This window comes from Coenobita brevimanus, chromosome 106 (assembly GCF_032717465.1).
Source record: "Coenobita brevimanus isolate Jiangsu-jjx chromosome 106, ASM3271746v2, whole genome shotgun sequence".
Taxonomy (NCBI): Eukaryota; Metazoa; Arthropoda; class Malacostraca; order Decapoda; family Coenobitidae; genus Coenobita; species Coenobita brevimanus.
The window spans coordinates 4,735,001-4,754,850 of record NC_137059.1 but is presented as its reverse complement, the minus strand read 5'-3'; the positions used below and the strand labels follow the sequence as shown (position 1 = coordinate 4,754,850).

General features: G+C 41.5%; 2 protein-coding genes across 2 annotated transcripts in view; both read left to right on the top strand.

The window, feature by feature from the left end:
* LOC145416498 (MFS-type transporter SLC18B1-like) lies at window positions 1–14,991 on the top strand. The gene is made up of 14 exons (XM_080285455.1): window positions 1–49; window positions 2,556–2,771; window positions 4,079–4,326; window positions 5,296–5,391; window positions 6,293–6,366; window positions 7,190–7,337; window positions 8,477–8,639; window positions 9,748–9,899; window positions 11,121–11,311; window positions 11,825–11,920; window positions 12,789–12,957; window positions 13,792–13,935; window positions 14,603–14,685; window positions 14,940–14,991. The coding sequence occupies exons 1-14, from the start codon at window positions 1–3 to the stop codon at window positions 14,989–14,991; spliced, it is 1,881 nt and encodes a 626-aa protein (XP_080141581.1).
* A 40-nt stretch (window positions 14,992–15,031) lies between these two features.
* LOC145416497 (organic cation transporter protein-like) overlaps window positions 15,032–19,850 on the top strand; it is a 76,479-nt gene continuing 71,660 nt past the window's right edge. Inside the window, exon 1 of the mRNA XM_080285454.1 lies at window positions 15,032–15,116. Within this exon, the coding sequence (XP_080141580.1) occupies window positions 15,032–15,116 (85 nt within the window). The remainder of the gene's footprint in view (window positions 15,117–19,850) is intronic.

Below are 19,850 nucleotides of genomic sequence, written 5' to 3'. Positions count from 1 at the left end.
ATGTCCTCCAAGTACCTCAGTCTTTCTGCACCTTTAATCTTCATGTACAGTAAGTTCTAGTCACCTTCCTCTAAAATGAAAAGAATGCCAGACCTCGATAAATAGAGGAACTGGAGTCTTGTAAATAACAATAACATTTAGCCATAAAGTTGTCCTGGGTATCTGAATTACCCCACATTCCAGCTCTGTCCATTATATAAACTTACTGTTTCAAGGAATTAGTGTAATATTTTACTCACACATAATTTATCAGATTTGTAGTCAGTGATGTTGATATAGACATTCAGGATGGCCTCCTACGGTACTAGTTAGATCACTGTAATTCCATCTCACACTCCTCTCTTCGTATTTCTCCCACCTTTCCTGTAGCACTTTATTTATTATTGTTCTTTCCGTTTCAGGCTCCTTTAAATTGAGTAACAAGCCAAATGATTTCCTGTCAGCCAGGAAACCATTTATAATGCTGGGTGATTCCTGGGTATTAACTAGATAAGCAACCCATACGTGTACAGTCGTGGTCATGAATATTCACCTATCCTCCTGTACCCCCTGCCTCAGGCTGGCTCCTTTATGCACGACAAGTCACAGTGGAATAAGAGGGGTTGAGGGGGAGGGGCCAGAGAGAGAAGGAAAGGTGGGTGGGGGGACGAGCGATGGCGCGGCGGTGGAGTGAGGGAGGAGATGGAAGGTAGGTAGAGGAGGGAGAAGGAAAATCGAAGTGGTGGTCACATAATTTGTCTATTTTTTTATGCAGGTCATGATATAAAGGAGGTAATAGTTGGTAGACAATGCTCCATTACACCTTGAATAGCAGCGTCAGATAACAAGCATTATAGTGGTGAGATCAGGGGCTGACTCATGAGAGAAATATACTGACGTGACAGATCAAATACATGTGCTGAGCCAGATATTTGTGTTTATCCGTATATTTTGACTTCGGACGCAGAATGGAATCTGGATGACTTTGACTTCCGTAATGTTTATGTAAGAAACGTCCTCTGCCCTTACTTGTAATTAATATTCGGAACTAAATATCATTATGCAACCTTTGAAATGGCTGTGTCCACAGTAAATACGATCATCATCATGGTATACACTCCTTCCATACAGTCACCATCATGTCAACTATTTTATGGCATCTCTATATGAAAAGGCTATTTTAAATAAGTGTGCATAAAAGGTAAATAAATTTGATGTCTGTGCATATGGTTGAATATAATAACGATATCTCTCATAATCTGTTGCTAGGATTCCATGCCGGTAAGGGTTTAGATGGCCGTCCAGCAACCCCAACTCCCCCTCATCACCTGGGGATGATATTTCCCTCCGACAAAAAACAGCTAATTACAAATTGGTGGACAAGGCAATAGTGTGTTGTGCTGGACACTGCTCTGCACTAATGTTTGATCTGTCACGTCAGTATACTTCTCTCACGAGCCAGCCCTTGATATCACCGCCTATCTAAAGCTTGTTATCTGACGCCACTATACAAGGTGTAATGCAGCGTTATCTGCCAAATATTACCTCCATTATTTCATGCCCTGAATGAAAAGAAGTAGACAAATTATGTAACCACCACTTAGCATTTCATTCTTCCTCCTTCACCTACCCTACCTCCCTTCCCTTACTCCACCCCGGCACCACCGCTCGTCCCCCCACCCATCTTTCTCTGGTCCCTCCCTCGCAGCCCCTCTTACTCCACTGTGACTTTCTGCGCATAACAGAGCCAGCCCGAGGCACGGGGTACCAGAGGATAGGTGATTATTCATGGTCACGACTGTACCTTAGGTGTCAACAAGTGGATTGGCAGAGAGTTAGTGCCCCTCCCCGTAAAACAAGACAAACGGCCACCCCTTGAGGGATTATGACGTATGGCTATAGATAGTTTGGCTAATTTGTGGTTTCTGCTCTCATTATCATTTCTGCTTGCTAATAGTCCGTAGTTTAATCAGAAGTAAAAGTAACTATGCAAAATTTAACCATGTAAACAATGCGTATGTAAAAACAAAAATAAGCAACTTTTTACACAATCATACCATCCACATACTCCACACCATCCCAGTTCCACATTCTAAGGTATGATTCCTAATCATTGCCAACCAACAAAAACTATCAGTAGTGCTACATGGTGTGTTCTTTACTGGGTATGTAGGAAGTACACCTGAATTTCTCTGTTTAAAGAATCCTGACCAATTTTTACACAAACCTTTTTAAGTAAACATCACAGATTGTTTTCTATTTTGTATTTTTTCACCCAAATGTTCACTTTAATGTGATTTTGAAACATCTGAAAACTCTGTGTTGAAGGAAAGCTGATACACCGGTACAAATAATCGAAATTTCTTCAGTCTGATGACATTTTTATAATCTTGTCACTTCCAGGCGATTTACTGAAGGGGTAAGTGAACGCTGTATCTAACTTTACAGTTCAAAGAGCCACCAAAACTTATTTAAAATGTCTAGGGATAGCATGAACAAGACGTCAACAAACTAACTGGGTTAAATAACTTTTGCTGTTTATAATCATGGCTGCTGATCTCTGGCTTATTATTCAGGTATGGCAGAGCAGGGATGCAGCAGTGGAATACAGGTAGTTGTGACTGCAGCATCCCCAGGTGGCCTCAGCAGCAGCAGTGATGAAGCTCCCAGTAGGCCCACCTCCCACGACGACCTTTCCAACACTTCATACACCTCTTCCTCTTCTTTCCTGCCCTCCTCACCTCACTCCAGGAGGACCCCCACCACAGCCACCCCTGTTACTTCTGACCAGGGTAAGGTTTTGTTATTATTATTATTATTATTATTATTGTGAAAAATTATCTCATGATGCCTTTATCTGCGTTTTCAATGTTAATGCAAGAAGTAGGAATATTGGGAAGTATTTAGATTTCCTAATGTCTTTGGCAAATATTAAAAACCGTCAAATCAGCTTAACAGAAGCCCAGTCTACCGTCTCTGTTCTCTTGCCAGTGGGTAATTGATATGAAGTGTTTGTCAGAGAACTCATGTTTGGATTTTTTTTCCATGGTGATATTTTGGTGGTGTAGATTGGTGGCGCAGATTGGCTATTTGAAGTAGGATTGTTTGAACAGTTCAAAGCTAGTTCCAGCCTCACCTCTAGCACATATCTTTTCCCTCAAATAACAGATTTCCTCCACACTGTCACTGGAATAGCTATCAAGTATTTTAAAATATTCACCTTTTAAAATATTCCTGTGACAATGTAAGAATCTTTGAGTCCTTGTATATTAAACTGCACAAGCCCCAACTTAATACTATATCATCCTACCCCTTAAACCTAGTATCATTCTCTTATCACTGCTGTATCTTTAAAGCACTTCGATATTTACGTATAAGTAATTTTAATAATTTTATCATTTTGGACCACTGAAGATGACACCAGAGAAAAGTCGAAACGTCTGGTAATAAAATCCTTTTTGTTCGTCACGACACTGTGTTTATTCTTCCTGCTGCTGTATTTGCTCTGAACTGAGATCTGACCTTGTATTTTAAGGAACTTGCTGTCTCTTACAAACGTGTTGTCTTTTATAAGCTTGTTGTCTCTTATAAGCTTGTTGTTCTATCTATCTATCGACAACCGCCTTAATCCTGTAAGGGATACCCACAAACAAATCGCCTCCATGTCGCCCTGTCCCCTGCCATTTCACTGCCCTGTTCCCAGCTCATACTCCCCCTCTCTCATATACCTCTCTACTCCATCCCTTCATCTCATCCTTGGCCTCTCCCTCCCTCTCCCCCCTTCCACCTCACTCACATACTTTCCACATGACCAAACCACCTCAGTGTGTCTTTCCTAACGCCTCCTATCACATCCACATCCACACCACAACGCTTCTTCACTTCCTCATTTATCGGTCTTTCTCTCCATGTAACTCCACATGCTCCTCTCAAATAACTCATTTCCACTGCTCTCACACTTCACTCAAGCTTAACTTCCATACTGTCATGCAGTAACTTTTTCACCTCCATGCTCACTTCCCTGTTTCTTAAGAACCAGCTTGTTGTTCGTGTGCATATTTGTACTGTATATTTTTGTGTAATCACTGGTATTGGGCAGGTGAGGACGAGAGTGACAGTGCACCTGTATACAACCCCACCACAGAGCCGATCACCTCTGCAAAGTTGTGCTGTCCACGTTGGCCATGTAAACGCATCCAGGAATTGCGTTCCAAGAAGAGAGAGCGGCTGGACAAGGAGAAGTGGGAGTATAACCGTCAGCAGTGGTTCCTCCTCTTTGTCCTCTGCACAGCCACCCTCACATCGTCGTTTGCCGTCTGCCTCTTCCCTCCTTTCTTCCCCAGGATTGTATGTGGCGATGTTTTGTGAACATAATGATATATCTGAAATACTTTGAAATATGTTTTGATAATGTTTAAGTTTTCCTCTTCCCTTCTTCTCTTCCACAGGATTGTGTATTATGAAATTTTGTAAACGTAATGGAACTTTTTGAAAAATTTATAAAATTATATTTTAAGAGTAATGATTATTCTTATTTGAATTAGTACATTAACCCCATCAATGTATCGTTCGTACTGTATTGTTTATAAAGGCTCCAACCAAGATCAAGAGAGGCTTCAACGTGCTTGCATACGTCTGCCTTGGTCACCTAGTGGCGGTCCTCCACACTGCTCAGTCTCTGGCAGCCTCCCTGTTCAGTTCTTATCCCCAAGGTCACACACTTTGACCTCTTCCCCGGTCTTTTTCAGTCTGCCTTTCACATCCCTATCCTTGAAGTTCGCACTTCTCACTTTCCACATCTAAGATCATATTTTGACCCTCCATACTATTTTATTAAGTTTAGTTGAGTCACTTGATAGTGGTGGGGTTAATGTGGGCTGTATCTGACCTTTCCAGTTAAATATTCACGCTGACTAATGTTGGCGAGAAACAGCTAGAATGAAATATAAATTACTCATGCTGTAGGTATTCAAGAAGTCCAAGCTAATCATATTTCCAAAAGATTAGGAAACTGTATAATCGAGGAGCGTTTATCTGTCCATTCGATGCTGCATTTTTCTTTACTTTTGCCATCTTCAGACAGGTTTTTCATGTTTGGGGAGACTTTTGAATGAGACGTCAGGTATTATTGTGCACATTTACATTTTCGCTACAACTTCATATCAGGCCTTAATATGAGAATCTTGAGGTAGGAAGAATATATCAAGATAACACAGTGCCAGACTGAATGAGTTAAATCAAGTACATTGTAGTACTGTACTTTGATTTATTTGCCAGATCTGAGTGTCATGGTATTGTATGTATACTGTACTGCAGGCTCAAGAGAAGGGCTGTTCCTCCACCATCTTCGGCATCATCATTGGCACAAATTGTCTTACGTCCTTTCTGGTCACCCCCATTATTGGTAGGAAGGTGAGTGAACCAGCCATTAGTTAACTGCAATAGCAAACGAATGTTGTCATTCATGTTGCCTTGAACCATAGCTTTGAGATTTCTGCATTTGGTATACAGTTTTAATCTTGTCTCCTTACTTGTATGTATAAGTTGTATTTAACCCCTTTAATTCATTGATAACTTTTGCTGATTTATTCTTGCTAATGCCAGATTGCAGTGGCAGGTGGTGGCAACCATCATCCACTCACTTGATGCACTGATGCCTACCTCTTCCTTCCCCTCTCTCATTCTGTCCTTGTGTCTGCCATCTGCTCTTTCTACTTCTCCCTTTCCTTCCACACACATTCGTTACTCTACTTTCAACTTAAGGTGGCTGTACACTGAGTGACAAGCCTAATGGTTTCCTGTAACCCAGGAAATCATTTACAGTGTTTGGTGGTAACTATATTGCCAGATTATGGGGTGAAGTGAAGCTTGCTATGGTGCCCCCGTTAACTGGGTGGAGGGATGAAGGTGCAGCATCCATCCAAGAACCAAACCTCTGCATTATTCCCCGAGCCTCGTTGTGGTAAGGCACTGTCAGCCACAAGGGAATATAGTTCACTGCATGGGACAACCCTGCAGGGGTGATTGCTTGCCTGTGGTTGATGGGTTTGCCTGGCCAGACAGGGGTTGATCAACAAAAACAACAAAGCCTCCAGGCTGCTTTATTTGACTCTGGGGAGACATCTTGTGGTGAAGACTTAAATGAAAGCTACTGGGTATATCTGTCATCTCCACTTCAAAATGCCTCTCCAAAGATGTAGGAAAAAAAAAAAACATAAAGAAAAACACAGGCTCAGTATGAAGATGTTAATTTCAGATGTTCACATAGCCATGTCACATTACCAATTAAGCTTCTCTCTGTCCCTACCTTCAGCTGCAGACAATAGGGGTGAGGTTTGCATTCATAGCAGGCCTTTTCCTTAGTGGAGGTTGCTGTATACTGTCTGGGTGAGTACCGGACTTACTGCTCTCATTAAACATCTTTCAGTGTTGCATTTTGCATTTGAATATTTCAAGATGTGTCATGGATTTAACTGAAACCCTTGCTGGTCTGATTTTTTGTAAGGTAGTTTACCTCGCCTAAGTCATTGTTTTAGAATCTGTAAATTGTACCTCACATGAGGCTTGCAGCTTGGCCCATGCAGGCCTTTATTGTGCCTCATATCGACTAGTGAGACTTTGTATGGGACCATAATCATTGTATAAACAAGCATTCATTTTGAATATCGAAAAAGGTCCCAGCGTTTTCGTCTTTTTGTAAGCTCTTCATCGCATGCCGGCTCATCCTATAATGAGGGCCTGCAGTATCTTGAGGCATTTTAACTGGAGACAATCATCTAGGTTCTTTGAATCAGATCTGTATTCCTCCCATCACCACACCTAATGCCAGTGTCGTGTAGAAAGTGACTAAGCTTCTCCTTGAAGGAGTACCTCCAAGTTCACTTGCAATATGAAAAAAAAAAAAAAAAAAGTCTTAAAAATATCCATAAATGATTTGATCCATCACAGCATTACTTCAGTGCTTGCCTGTGTCAGTTATTGGTGACAGTGCTATTTCATTAATTCCACATGAAAACCAAAGAGGAGTGATAATGTACACACAGGTTTTGCAGACAAAACTAGTATCCCAGTGATCATTCCTGTAGGTACAAGTACTGGTATTTATGATGATGTATGCAAGAACTTCAACATCACAGTTAACATTAATAAGCTTCATGACTGTTGAGAATGAGTGTATGGCTGCTATAACAGATAACGCCCCTGATGACAGGTTTCTGGAATGGTTCCCAAGTGGTCTGGTGTTTGTGCTTATGGCCATACTGATTCGTGCCGTCCATGCCACGGCCAACGCGGGCGTCAGCACCTCCGTCTTTGCTTATATCGGCTGCGAGTTCCCTGACAGCGTTGCACAAGTATTTGTAAGCTTCTGCATCATAAATCATTTGTTTTTTAAGTACTTTTGCACATAAGTAACTTTTGTGATACTGTATACAGAATATAACTAGCTATAATGTCAGATGTACTGAAACTAAAGAGGGAGAGTAGAATATGACCCAAGGGAGTTGAGAAAAGTCAGGCATCATTGGTAAAAAGAGACAGGACTGATGGGGAGCATTCTGTCTACAGGTGCCACCCTACCTCAAGTAGGGGGAGAGACACCCACTTACACACACATGACAGCAGGCAGTTTCTCAGGTGAAAAAGAATTATTACACGAGGTTAGGTACAATTCATACATTGATCATTGAGAATAATATAATGTTGCTGTGTTTAACTTCGGTCTCTCTGGCTGAACAGAACCATTGACCACAGGTAAGCCACAACTTTTATGGGGCTGTCCTGCGGGTACCGTACATAAACCTTGTAGAAAACCAACACCATCTTGTAGTAGACAATGCTGCACCAGGGTCGGACCAGGGTTCTGCCCCTCAGTGAAGTGTAGGGAAGTGCTGTTTGAGGTGATTTGGCTCCTAGGTTGACACCTTATCTGCTTTGCTTCTTCCAGGGTGCACAGTGTGGCTACATGTAGGCTCCTCATCAGTGCCAGAATAATAAATATAATTTTCATGAATACTGATTTTTTTGTCAGAGTACAGTAGCTAGAGTTTGCCTTACTAAGTGGAGCAGGGGAGGGAGGTGCACTCCATTGTTGCCTTATAGAACATTTGTCTGATTCAGTGGCTCATCAGTAGGAATAGTAATTTTGTTTAATACCTTTTACAAGTGAAATAAGCTGAAGACTCATCTTTCAGCTGTTAGAGACAGGGAGGATAGGGTTGGTGGGAGAGGACACTAACACATTATCCAGAAAATAATCAGATAGACAGTCCAAGACGTCTGCAAAACTCAAGTGAAGTTGTGTAATGGTAGCAAGAAAAAGAATACCAGTATGTTACTTTGAAAGGGTTAGCGTCTTTGTGTTTTATCTGCAGTGAGATGCCTTAACCCCTGAGGGGATGACAACGTTACTGCTTCCATGTCACTCTCCTCTGTCATCAGGCATCCCTCCCTCCCAACTCACAGGTGTCAGTTTATAGCTCTTTTTTTCTTCTGGCAGGCATGGACTCGAACAACAATGAATGTAGCCCAGATGTTTGGTCCGGTGCTGGGTGGAGCCATGCTGGAGGTTGGAGGGTTCAAGCTGCCTTTCCTAGTGATGGGCAGCATACAGATGGCAATGACTCTAGCTGCAACATGGCTGCCTCCAGACAGAAAAGGTAGTTATTTTTTTTTTAATTTTTTTTTTTTTTTAACCAGCCGCGATTTCGAAGCTGATATATATATATTTTTTCAATTTGTCACTCCGTGTGTCTGCTAGCGAGATAACTTCGCAACTGCTCAAGATATCATTACAAAATTTTACAGGTGTGTACAGTAGTAGGGATCTCCTACGAGTATTGTTTCTATTGAACAGCGAACAATTAGGGTTAACAGCTGGAGGTGAGTAATGTATAAATCATAAAATATATCCATTAAATGTCCAGGCTGACAAACATATGGTGATGACGCAGAAAAGATTCATTAGGGAAACTACCTCAGCATTTAGTAAATAAAATTCCAGATGAATATTCTGACTCTGCCTAACATAAGAGTCTGGGATGAATGTTGCACAACTGTTGTTCATTACTAGTGAATTCTATGCATCAACTTCCAAGCTTTCTGCATAGAACTGAGTTAGGGGAAATGCGTGAGGGTTGGTGTGAGATAATGTAGCATGGTTAACGTGTAGGTGTTTTAGCAGTAGTGAGGTGGGTCATTGTGCTGGCCCAGTTTTTTAATAACAGATCAGATTGGCCTATACAAGTATTTTCAAGCATTGCATGATTGATTGAGGATGTGACTGAGTGAGTAGGTGAGCTGGGTGAGTGGACAATGGGCGAGTGAGTGGGGAGAGAATGAGTGAGAGGGGAGTGAATGATTGAATATTGGTTGGGAGTGAGTGAGTGAGTAAATGAACTGAGTGAGAAGAGAGTGAATGAGTGAGAAGAGAGTGAATGAGTGAGAAGAGAGTGAATGAGTGAGAAATGAGTGAATGAGTGAGTGTTGTGAGTGAATGGGATTGAATGAGTGACAAGGGAAACTGAGTGGGGCTACTGACTCCGTACCACATAAGTCATCACCTTATTACCCTTCATACCTTCATATTGTTTTATTAATCTCGGGTGAGACTCTGAGAATCATTAGATGCAACCAGCATTAACCCTAAGAGAGGTCTTTCCAAAGCTGAATAAAAAAGTGTGAATGTGATTGTAACAAGAATAAACTGTGTGAAACTATGCATTCTTAGTGAATCATTTAACACGTACTGTTGGTTGTTCCTGCACTTAGATGAAGAGGAGACAGTACGTGGCTGTCGTGAACTGTCCATATGGAGGATATTCACTGTGCCAGGGATCTGGGTGGCATTCATCACCTTCATATTCTCTACCATGAGCAATGGCTTCCTATCCATTACCCTTGAGCCAGAGGTTCTCAGAACGGTGAGTGTTGTAAAAAAAAAAAAAAAAAAAAAATCCTATATTGTGGAAAAACTGAAACAAGTGAGACGTGAATGGAGTGCTTGATTTGTGGCATCATCGATAAAAAAAGTATTGGTAACCTCTCAGTGTGAGACATTATGATAGACGGACTATGATTTACAGGAAATGACACGGTTATGTCGCTTTGTATCCTTCATTTGTGTTATCATATATTTTACAGATATATAGCTGGATTAGTCGGAGTTACATTGTACTACACTGTAAATTAATCATTTTCGTGAATTAGCTTTACATTGAATGACAAGCCAAATGGTTTCCTGTAAGCCAAGAAACCATTTACAACGCTGGGTGGTAACCATATAACCAAACCATACGTGCTCCCTACGTGTCAACAAGTGGGTTGGTGGAGGGTTGGTGCCCCTCCCTGTAAAACAACTAACTCAGTGTCAAATGCTCACACTTTACGGGGTTATGGTGTCTGGCAATAGATAGATAGATAGATAGATAGACACAGACATGCCAACACTACCGACTGAACCAGAGACGAAGTATTTCACATCTTATCCGTCCCCAGGGTGCCATACTTTTTTTTTTTTTTTTTTTTTATCGATGGTACTTTATACCAAGGATGATGTGTATAAGTATACTAACTGTGGTTGTTGGACGTATCTGTATAGTATTTTAGTTTGTGTATATAGGATCTTAAAGTACGATTGTTTAAAGAATTATTTAGTAACTGTGCCATGTGCATAATTTGTGCGACAAAATATTTGTCCATACATAAACGCTGGCAACTTGGCAGGAGTACAGGGCTGCCAACATGCTGCTGGAACAACTGGCATATCCCAATACCTATCTTCGCAGGTCTCAGCATGTTCACACTAGTGTATGCACCGATACTTAATGGAGTTAGCGTACAAACAATACAGTATGCACCATACACATCATGCACCTTATTCACATCATGCACCTTATTCACCATGCCCCATACACATCATGCACCATGTACATCATGCACCACATATTATGCTAAACACCATGCATACCACACATACACCATGAACCATAAGTATACTATAGTCCTATACTATATACAGTTATGCCATAGATACTTTATACATTCTCTAGACATTCTAGAATATATAATTAAAGTGCACTGTGTAATACACTGCCCCTACATTATACAATAATAATGTTTGTTTTCCAAATTACCGTCCACAGTTTGGGTTTAGCTCACTCTATGTTGGTTTGCTGTTTGGACTAAAGGATGGTGCTAACAGCCTGGCATCACCTCTGTGGGGCTGGGTGTGTGATAGACGCCGCCAGGTCAAAATATTTATTCTGCTCTCATCCAGCTTTGCCTTCACCTCATTTTTGCTCCTTGGGCCCTTACCTGGCATCCCGTTTGAAAGGTGAGGCAGTGTTCTTTTGTCATGTACTAAGATCTTGTTTTGTATCGCCTTTTACTATAATCTTACCCCACTTGCGGCTTGCTGGGAATGGGTGGGATGCAGGGATTCTCCAGTCAGAGGATCTTAGAGAAAGCATTGTTGTAGCAATTAGGAGAATGACGGAAAATGCTTCGGGGCTGCATGGTTTTGCTGGGCTTGTAATGTATTTGCTACACTACTTTCCTCGTTTTTTTTTTTTTTTTTGCTATTAAGTCTAAGGTAACTTTACATAATTTTTTAATTAAGTTCCATAGTTAGATATAAAACTAAACTGCCAGTTCCCCTAATTAACTATTTGTATGGAAAAGTTGTGATAATTTGGTATTCATTTTTTACTTAAAATGAGGACTCCTTATATTCCAATATGTCTACTAACATCAGGGGGATTCCGCATAGTGAAATTTATCTTAATGTAATAGTAGACAGTGATAGATGACAAAGCATTTTAATATGTATACTTGCTGTTGTCCTCAGAACAGCGGGACTAGTTATCGTATCGCTTGTGTTTAATGGTGTGGGCATTGGAGGGCAGCAGGTGGCAGGGGTGGTGGATGCCATGCGAGAGGTTGTGTGAGTATAGAATCGTTTGTAGTTTTGCCAGACTGATTTGTATGCCTTTTACACAGAGTAATGTCTTCAATTGTGTGTCCTTGTGAAATGTTGATACATTACCATGTTGAATGAAATGTCCAAGATAAACATTTTATTTTTTTTTTTAATGTGCACATTCATTGTAAAAGTTTGACTGTAGATGATAGATGGATATTACATAATGCTGGTATTCCTAGCCTTGTTTACATGAGGACAGGAACTAGGAGAGTATAAATGGAATGACCGGCAAGTGGCCAAGCTTTAACATGGGATAGTCTAGGAAGAACTCTGTAGGGGGTCTGGGGAGTATTCCTTGGAAGTTGAGATGTCTACTAAGGTGTCCACCCACGATATTTCGTTGGTGGCCAGTATCACTCCAGCCACTGCCCTATGCCACTGCATGGTAATGCACAACCACTAGTATTTTATAAGGTTTCGGCTGTGCATGCCTGTTTTTTACTTCCTGATAGCAATTAAAACTGATACTGTGCTGGGTGCTATATATCTCAAGGATCACTAGTGTGCTACCAGCAGGTGGCTTGAACAATTTTATTTTTTAATGGCTGTATGCCCTTAGTGTTGCCTGCCTTGACTGAAAACTTTAGTTCTAATTGCTTTTTAAATTGGATTTCCTTCTTCTGGGCCAGCTGCAATCCACTGCTGAGGAGTTTAACTTTTCTTAGGGAATAGACGGTAGTGAAGAGATAGCAGCGTGTATTACTCCCACTCTGTACTTTATGTAAATACTGGTAAGTTTCCCACAGATGGGAGATTTAATTACAGAAAATATATTATTATCCGAGCAGTGTGCAATTTTAAGAGTTTCTGACATCGTGACATACTTCAGAGAGGCAGGCTTCCCAGATGGTGCGGAGACCCATGGATGCATTGCCGGCCTGTGGGCATCACTCTCTGGCATCGGACGCTTCACTTCACGTGCTGGTTCTGGTGTCATAGTGGACGTGATTGGGTTCCGTAAAGCCACAGTTATTATAGTCGTCCTGCATGGCTCTGTGGTAAGGCATTTGTCTGCGGTGAAGCAACAAGTTTTGATTTATTTTCTGTGTTGCATGAGTGTCTTTTCAGTTACACCATCTGAAAACCACCTAATGAAGCTGATGGAAAAAGTTATTATCCAAATTTTGCCCAGTTGAAGGAGTGTGGTTCATTCGCTGGGCACAAGTTTGGTTAGTATCTCACTGTCAGTTTTTTCTGGCTCTCTGGACTCTACCTCACCTCACCTTGGGGTGCAAAAGGAGGTCAGTGAAGATGATGATGATGATGATGATGATATGGTGTATTTTGCACTGTTACTATGTTATGGATGTCTAAATATGAATGTGAGATGGTTAAATATAGCTGTATATACAGTATATGCAGTTGCTTTGAAACTTTACACCTCAGACAAGTTATGTTTTCTCTGATATTTCCTGCTGTGTAAACCATATTCCAGTAGCTATTAGTTATGACTAACAGAAGACAAGAATGGGGTCTGCAGCTGTGGACCATTACCATGGGATAACGTTTTTTTCAAGGTATATGTATTTTAACACAAACCTGAAGACATATTTATTAAATCTTGTTTTTGCCATCTCGGGAAAATTTTATTCAGTTGAAGAGAGACTTTTGAAACTGGAGGGGTTAAATATAGTCGTCACTTACCCTATCACTATTTTGGTGACTCCCCCAATCTGAGGAAATTAGTCTTTAGTTGCGGTGAGAAGAAGAGGACTAAACAACAGACTGGAAGGGTTAAGTAACAATTTATGTAAACGCATCCTAAATATCAATAATGCTTCTTGGTCGTAAAGGAGGAAGTAAATTTTTTCCATAGTTTTTCCTCTCCCAAGATTGTACTGACTGCAGTGTACCTGATGGTGTGGGGTGACCTCCCTTACGGCAAGAAAGAAGTGGATGATGAAAAGCAGGGCATACATGAAGGCAGGGGTCGCTTCCTCACCACCACCCCAGTAGAGCCTTTGACCACGAAAACTGTGAGTGGGCCAAAACACACACACACACACACATATACACACACACACACACACACACACACACACACACACACACACACACAGACACACACACACACACACAGACACAGACACACACACACACACACACACACACACACACACACACACACACACACACACACACACACACACACACGCACGCACGCACGCACGCACGCACGCACGCACGCACGCACGCACGCACGCACGCACGCGCACGCACGCACGTACCCAGAATATGTGGTACTGAATGGCTGGTTGTTAATGAGTGTCTGGTCCATTTTTTTGGGCTTGTTGTTGATGCTTCTTCAGCTTACTGCATGTTCTTCACTTGTTTTCTATACTCTGCCTCACCCCATCCATAGATAAAGAGGGGAAAAAATTCAGGGTAATGGTGCTGATTATGACTGAATTCTTGTTTAACTTGTATTGCTTACATAAATAATTATATATATATATATATATATATATATATATATATATATATATATATATATATATATATATATATATATATATATATATATATACAGTAGACATATAATAATAATAATAATAATAATAATAATAATAATTAATAATAATTAATAATAATAATAATAATAATAATAATAAAACCTTAACCTTGGTGTATGTGGTCCTCTAGGTGAGCATAAGTATACCCAACTATGTGGACGATTACGAGGATTCTCTCTTCTGTGGTTCGGCGCCTCTCTCCTACCCGTCCAGGTCAGTACTGTGTTGTTAAGCTGTAGTAGTTTCAGACTGAAAACCTTTGCCTGACACATTTGCAGATACTGCAGTTTAAATGAAACTAAAAATAAATTAAGATTACTCAGTTGGCCTACTGTGCCTTGGGCTTCCTATCAGATCTCTCCCCCGAGTTTAATGTAGTAATGCCCTTGATCTTCCCACCTCTGGTCACCACTGATAATTGAATGTTGGTACTCATTTACTAAATAGATTCACCTTTTCCATTTCAGGTATGAGAGGTCAAAACGGAAGTCGTCATCCTCAAATCAGGAGTCGGTGTGATGGTTTTTGCAGCTGTAAGAGGTGGTGGTATTGCAGGAAGATGGTGACAACTGCTGGCAACTGCAGTGACAGTGAAAAATGTGTATCACAGCTGGTGAACCTTTATAGTGCCAGGAATGCTTCAGGTACCTGATTACTTCATATGTTAGTGTACTGGCGTGAATCCAGGTAATGTTCCTTTTTTTATTCTTGCTGCAGCTAAAGAAAGGCCGGTCACAGCGAAGGGGTTTATTAAAGGTGTATCTAACCCCCACTTAATTACTTTTTTTTTTTTTTTTTTTTTACTGAGTAAAATCATGACAGCAAGAATAAAACAAAATGTCATCTTTTGGCTGAATGAGTTGAGATGTTAATCATTGAGATTGCAACATTAATAGTGATGTAAATACAGTACAGAGGGGTTGCATTATCCACAAGTGGTACGCAGTTCGCACCTTAATCACAATGACCAGAAAATATCCCAGGTTCATCTTGTGTGCAAATTTTCACATAATCTACCAGGTAGGATTGTGTGAAAATTGATTGACTAGCAGAATATTTGATGAACAGAGGTGCCACATATAGCCAGGAGTTGTGTCAGCCTTTTTTTTTTTCCAGAATGTACACAATACTCGTATAGGTAGCCTACTCTATTAACGTAAAATCAGAGTGGTGTCAGTCTCCATAACAAAAATTGACACTGACACTTCAAGAATTTTCATATAAATACTCACCGTACATTAACGAAAATTCGTACACAGGCAAACCTATCTGCTTTCTAAAAAAATGAAAGAAATTGAGAGGCTTTTAGTGCCAACGTTTCTTGTTTATCAGCAACTGCATGGGAAACAACTACTGGGTAATGACACGAAAACAAACACCTCGAGTCAGTGTGCCATAACTATCCTTAGTTTGATCTTTGCTTTCAGTTCTGAATGATATCTTTTATCTGTCTATCTGTCTGTAGCCAGAAGCCATAATCCCTTAAGGGGTCTTTGAGTTACTGGTTTTACGTCGAGGGGCACTAACCCGCTGCCAACCCACTTGTGGACACATAGGGAACACGTGTGAGTTGATTATGTGGTTACCACCCAACGTTGTAAATAATTTCCTGGCTTACAGGAAACCATCAGACCTGTCACTCTATGTAAGCCACCAGAAAAGGAAAGAAGAGTAATAAAAAGTGGCAGGAAAGATGGGAGATACAGGAAGAGAGTAGGACTGACAAAGAAAAGGAATAATAAAGGTGGAGGAGGAAGTAGGCAGCACTACATCAATGAGTGGATGATGGTCGACACCACCTACCTCAAATATCTTTTAATATCTCTTAAAGGGACCAAAAATTGGGTGGTATAGTTAATGAGTAACTTAAACATTCAAACAGCTGATCTACAAGGTGGGAACTGAGGAAGAAAAACAGACACAAAAACAAAATACATATTCATCTCAAAAGCTGATGTATAATTATCGTCATTATGATTTGTGCATTACATTTCTAACAATGATTGACGTGACTGACCATTGGCAAAAAGAAAACATGGGGTATAGTATTGTCTGAAACGGGTAAATATTACACTGCATCATCTCGGTCCCAAGGCCTCAGCAAACTTCACACAAACCCACTCTCATGACCACCTTGCACCCAGGACACCTTTACTCAGTACCTGTACTATACCACCTATTTTAATCTTGTGAAATACTGTCTACTAAATGCCCAGAAGTGTCAGAACCTGGTCAGTGGTTAGGTAAGAGGTGTGTCAAAAGTTGTTAAGAGTCGTTGGACACAGACTCCAGAACCAGTTAACTTTTTCTCATACATTTGTGTTCAAGATTTGTGAGCTCAGGATGTTTGTGCAAGAGTACAGACCCGCGTAGATGCAGATAATGCAACCCTTTGTATTTACTGTATTATCTTGTTCTCCCAGTACTAAGGTACTTTGGCTGTTTATAAAATTCTTATTTTACCGAGGGATGGGAAAAGAATGTTGATGGTGTCTTGGCCCCAGGAACATCTGGACATGAACTCTGTGAACTGCAGGCTGAATTTTGCCCCTCTACTGCAGTCCACTCTTCTCCTTTTTGGTGAATAGGGAGAGAGTTTAGAGGCATTTGTATGAGTACCAGAGCTACCCAATAATATAAGCGCCATTATATGAAAGTGTTCTTCTCCAGGACCTAAAAAGTATGTACTATATAAAGGCATCATGTATATGTGTACAGTGCGTTGTTTTTTATCACTGGCCATTTGGGGCCTGAGTACATTTAAGTGTTTACTTTGTTCATGTTTGGCGTAGCAACAGGATATTGTTTGCAGACTATGCTGCTCATCGGATTATCTTGTTTAAATCCTGACAAAGCTGACCTAAATCCTTCAAGTCAAAACAGTTTAATACTACTGTTGCACATGGGTGAATATAATTTGCACTGAAAATTATAGATGTATGCTTAAACAAAAATTGTGGCATTCCACAATTGTGCTATCTGTGCGCTCCACAAGTGCATTCTGCAATTTGTACGTTTAGTGACAATGCTGGCATGGGATGAGACTGACAAACATGATGGTACTAGAAGAGTGGTATTGTACTATATTTCATCACTTTATTATTTGTATGTGAGAACGACTGTGAAGACATCTTGAGCTTCAGATCTCTTCCCAGTAATTTTGGCGTTTAAATAATCACACGGATGCGGCATCCCACAGTTGTGGATTCCACAGTTTAAACATATCGTCTAGCAGCAGGAGCGACTCGAGGTGTCCACATTTTTGTCTAAGCATACGACCACTAGGTTGGTGAATTGGTTTTCTGGCTACAAGGCTTTAAATAGGATTAGTAATATAAAACCGTTTAAACCAAATGTTTACTAATTTTTTATTTATTTAGTATAACAAACTTTTAAATACAGTGAACCCATGGTAAAGGCTACCTTAATATAGGAGGTTAACTTGTTAACCTAACTGTTAAAAACCCATTCATCCCACCTACCCCCCAGTTGCCCACCCGTCTCACCAACCTTCCGTTGTCCACTCATCCGCAGTCACCCACCCTTCCCACCTGTCCCCCGCCCATCACCCACCCTTCCCACCTGTCCTCCCCCATCACCCACCCTTCCCACCTGTCCTCCCCCATCACCCACCCTTCCCACCTACCCCTAGTCACCCACTTATCCCACCTACCCACCCATCCCACCTACCCTCCTGCCACCCACCCTCCCCACCTTCCCCCCCGCCACCTACCCTCCCCACCTTCCCTCCCCACCTTCCCCCCCATCACCCACGCTTCCCACCTACCCCCAGTCACCCACTCTTCCCACCTAATATCCAATAACCACCTCACCACCACTTCCTACCCTGTCTTATATACCTACCTACTACCTTGCCTCAACACCCCTACCTACCCACCCTGCCTCACCACCCCTATCTAACCACCCTGCTTCACCACCCCTATCTAACCACCCTGCCTCACCACCCCTGTCTAACCACCCTGCCTCACCACCCCTATCTAACCACCCTGCCTCACCACCCCTACCTACCCATCCTGCCTCACCACCCCTACCTACCTACCCTTTCTGCCTACCCCACCCTACCTCACTTCCCTTAATAATGCGTTCACTTTAATAACGCTGTAACTATACGGTAATACTAGTTTATGGTGCTAGTCACGAAGAAGAGCTATGGAAAAAATGGTCATCCTGTATTATTGTCATTGAGTTATGTGATATTGTCTGCAAAATATAAATATGTTAAATAAATGAACTATAGAAATTATTACACATGGCTTTCATTTACCTCCTCACTTATAATCCTCTCTCTCTCTCTCTCTCTCTCAGTCTACGTCATTTGCTACGCCTGAGTGGGCATTGATTTTCCTCCCCCTATTTTCTCCCTCTGCTTCGTTCAGTTGTTTTTCTTATTTTTTCGGCTACATATGCATTCTGTAGATTGTTGTGTGTGTGTGTGTGTGTGTGTGTGTGTGTGTGTGTGTGTGTGTGTGTGTTGTGTGGTGTGTGTGATTGTGTTGTGTGGTGTGTGTGATTGTGTTGTGTGGTGTGTGTGATTGTGTTGTGTGGTGTGGTGTGGTGTGGTGTGGTGCAGTGTGTGTGTGTGGTGTGGTGCGGTGCGGTGTGTGTGGTGTGAGTGGTGTACTGTGGTGTGGCGTGGTGTGTGGTGTGTGTGGCGCAATGTGCCTTTACTCGCTCATCACGTGGTCCTGTCTGCTCACTCGGCCACACACCACAGGGTACATGTAGCCTCTTTACTCAATTGAATCCGTCGCTCTTTCACTTGCCCTAAAATTTTGCCCTTTTCCAGCTTATTTCATGTGATTTAGTGGTAGAACAACTCTGCTTTGATCCATGTCCATTGCACTTCTTCGTGACTAGCACCATAAAATTAGTTTTAAAGATGCTACAGCCTAGAGACATGATTACCACTCTACATCCTTTTCCTAGCACTTCTGCGTGACCAGTATCATAATCAAGCGTTCATCACAGTTCAGTCCCAGAATTAAACGGCGACACGAAGGGATAGCGAGGGAAGTGAGACGTGTAACTAGGCAGTGGAGCCGCCCAGTTATATCGGTGCCACCACATGAAGGCGTCCCTCTCCGGTGGCAGGGATGATGGATGGTGCTATGTACAGTTCACGTGATGTAGAGGCAAAGGTTTTTCATCTCAACTCCCCTCCTCTTACTGACTTCACCCTCTCCGCAGTGTTGCATTTTTTCTCTCTCTACTCTCGCAATTTCTGAGGTCACTGCCCGTCTAAACTGTCTCCTTGAACCCCTCCTTTATTACGGTGGACACGCAACACCCATATGGCATTACACTCACTCCGTTACTGTTCATCTCTTTGTTGCAAAACTTAGCGTATACTCTCTGTC